The 2,612-nt window shown below is 49.3% G+C and overlaps 1 protein-coding gene across 1 annotated transcript in view; it reads right to left on the bottom strand.

Annotated features, from left to right (window-relative positions):
- Positions 1-549: 549 nt before the first annotated feature.
- EMH_0083220 (uncharacterized protein) overlaps positions 550-2,612 on the bottom strand; it is a gene marked incomplete at both ends in the record, with an annotated part of 2,844 nt that continues 781 nt past the window's right edge. Inside the window, 5 exons of the mRNA XM_013500617.1 lie at positions 550-598; positions 755-893; positions 1,045-1,712; positions 2,165-2,278; positions 2,606-2,610. Coding sequence (XP_013356071.1) covers positions 550-598; positions 755-893; positions 1,045-1,712; positions 2,165-2,278; positions 2,606-2,610 — 975 coding nt within the window. The remainder of the gene's footprint in view (positions 599-754; positions 894-1,044; positions 1,713-2,164; positions 2,279-2,605; positions 2,611-2,612) is intronic.

Below are 2,612 nucleotides of genomic sequence, written 5' to 3' on the forward strand. Positions count from 1 at the left end.
GACTGACTGGCGCAGCAACCTCCACACGGCTCGGTTGTCCTGGGCAGTCTTGGGGCCGTCTGCCTTGTCAACCTTTCCAAGCACTCCTTCACGGAGTCTGCGTAGCTGTTGACAATGGAAGATGGGAACGAGCCGTCGGGTCCAAAGAGAGTCGTCAAAATGAACACGGACTCTGTGTAAGAACTGAGAATGCAGAGGTCAGCGAAACGCCTGAAGCCCGCGCATTTCCTGAGCTTGGAGTTCTCCTGCAGCAGTGACACCACACTAGAGTGAAAGAGATAGCGAAAAAGTACAGAGTGTCCTAAAACAGAAAACGAAGTAAATGAAAATGCATACAAACTCACCCCCAGAGAAAATAACGCCTGCGCTACGTCCCATATAGCCCATGCAAGTGCAGGCGTCAATCCAGGGTAGAGGTTGCGGTATTGCCATATTAAGCGGTCTAGATACAGAAGCTTCCGCCGAGGTGAAGAGATAGACTCCAAGAACCGATACCACTGGGCAGCAAGCCTGAGGTTTAAGAAAACGGACCACTGTGCAGCACGGCTCTCAAACCACCCACGTCACTATGAAACAATAGGTAGAGGGCGTGAGCACACTGAGTGTACAACAGAGAGAAAATGAAAACATAGCACCTCTGTGCATATGTAATACGCATCAAGCCCTATCCCCTAGCCCCTGAAGCCTAAACAACCTATCTAAACATAAAAAAGAAGCCGGCGGTGACGTGGGTGTATAACGGTGGGCGTCTGACCAGTGCTTGTTGAATGTAAGCTTTATGATGGCGTCAACGACGCGTCTCTCGTTTTTCTCCAGCAAATTCCATTTCTTCTTTACAATGTGCAGCAGCTCATCTGGTTCGAGCCGTTGCAGCAACTCGTGGGCTCGGGCATCTGTGTGACCCGCGCAACAGAACACCGAAACAGAAAGCAGAATAAACCCGCAAGCAAAACCCGGGCTTCAGCTTGCTACGCACTCTGGCGGATGCAACAAACAGCTCATGCTGCTGTACGTTTCCCTAGACTAACCAAAATATATTCTCACCTGAGTCATTGCTGTTGCTGCTAGCAGTACAACTGTCTCTGTCTGAGCCCCCAGAAACACCCGAGAGGCTGTTTGCGGGGGACTTATCTGCACCATCACGAATTTCAGATTCAGGATTATCTAAACTGTTGAAGACGTCCTCAAGGATTCTTTCCACAGCCAGGGCTCGCAGCCGTTCACTGTCTCTCCACCGCCTGCGACAGCTGCAGCAGCAGCCATTCCTGGCGCCCTGCAGCACCTGCGCTGCAACCTGGGTCGATACTATTCCGCTCGTTTTGCTGAAAAACGGTGAAGTCCCCGGGGTTGCAGCTGCTCCAGCATCAGCTACAGATGCAGCGTCTGTCTCGTGCTCCTGCACTGCTGTATCGTTCTTCAGCTCTGCCAACAGCCGTGCCCAAATTGTATGGAGGCTCAAGTTGGTGGCGGCCTCTGCTGGGGTTTCTTTGCCCCCAGACCAGTCGGCTGAACCCCGCGCCGTCTCTGGGTACAGCGACTGCGGCCCCAACGGCTGCCTCCAAGTGTCGGGGGATCTTTCCTCTGGAATAGGTGAGTGCGACGCGCTGTTGCTGCCCTGTCTCTGCCGCTGCTCCTCAGTAACTGGTGCAGATGTCGTCGGCGCTCTCAGCAGAGCACCTCCAAACTCCTCCTCGTCCCCCGTCTCATCCGCGCTGCTCACAATACAGCAAGCAGGCAGAGGGGCGCCATATATATATATATATATATATATATATATATATATATATATATATATATATATATATATATATATATCATATATATATATATATATATATATATATATATATATATATATATATATATATATATATATATATATATTATAATAACATATATATATATATATATATATATATATATATATATATATATATATATATATATATATATATATATTACTGGGTGATGCTGCTGCTGCTGGTGCGTTTTTCGTGAGAGAAAGGAGGCTCACTGCACATAAACAACGCCTGAGCGGCACCGGGGGCAGCGGAAGCCTCGGGAGAAATCCACGGGGGACGTACACCTGAAAATTCTCAACCAACACATGCCACTTTACTTGTACACCGCGCAACGCAGTACATAGTTTCAGGTGTATCCTCACCTCTCGCACATACACTTGAAGTCCTTTGCGCCTTCAAGCAGCTGTCGCCGGTGTGAGGTGTTACGCAGCATATCGTCTTCTGACAAGTACGTCAGCGTCACTTCATCTCCCGCTCTGTGCACAGCCCCAATCACCCCAAAAAGAATACCCCACTCATAACACAGATACACGTAAAGCAGCCGATGCGTGGCTGCCGGCGTGCCCTTCGTTAAACCGACTGCATTGCTTGCTGCTGCCGTTTCTGCTACTCCTACTGCTTCTGCTGCTTCCTTAGCCTCACTGGCCTTTCTTATTACAGAGCTAGCGGCGGGTAGCTTTAGGGTTTACGGTCCTCGGGTTTAGAGTGTTGTATATGCGGGTATGGTGAGTTGAATGAGGCAGCACAAGTTGAGCGGGACGTGCGCTGTGTCTGAGTTTTGTTGTTTTGGGGCATCTTCTCACCTTATGG

Source organism: Eimeria mitis, genomic scaffold, assembly GCF_000499745.2.
Source record: "Eimeria mitis Houghton genomic scaffold, Emh_scaff5627, whole genome shotgun sequence".
Lineage (NCBI taxonomy): Eukaryota > Apicomplexa > Conoidasida > Eucoccidiorida > Eimeriidae > Eimeria > Eimeria mitis.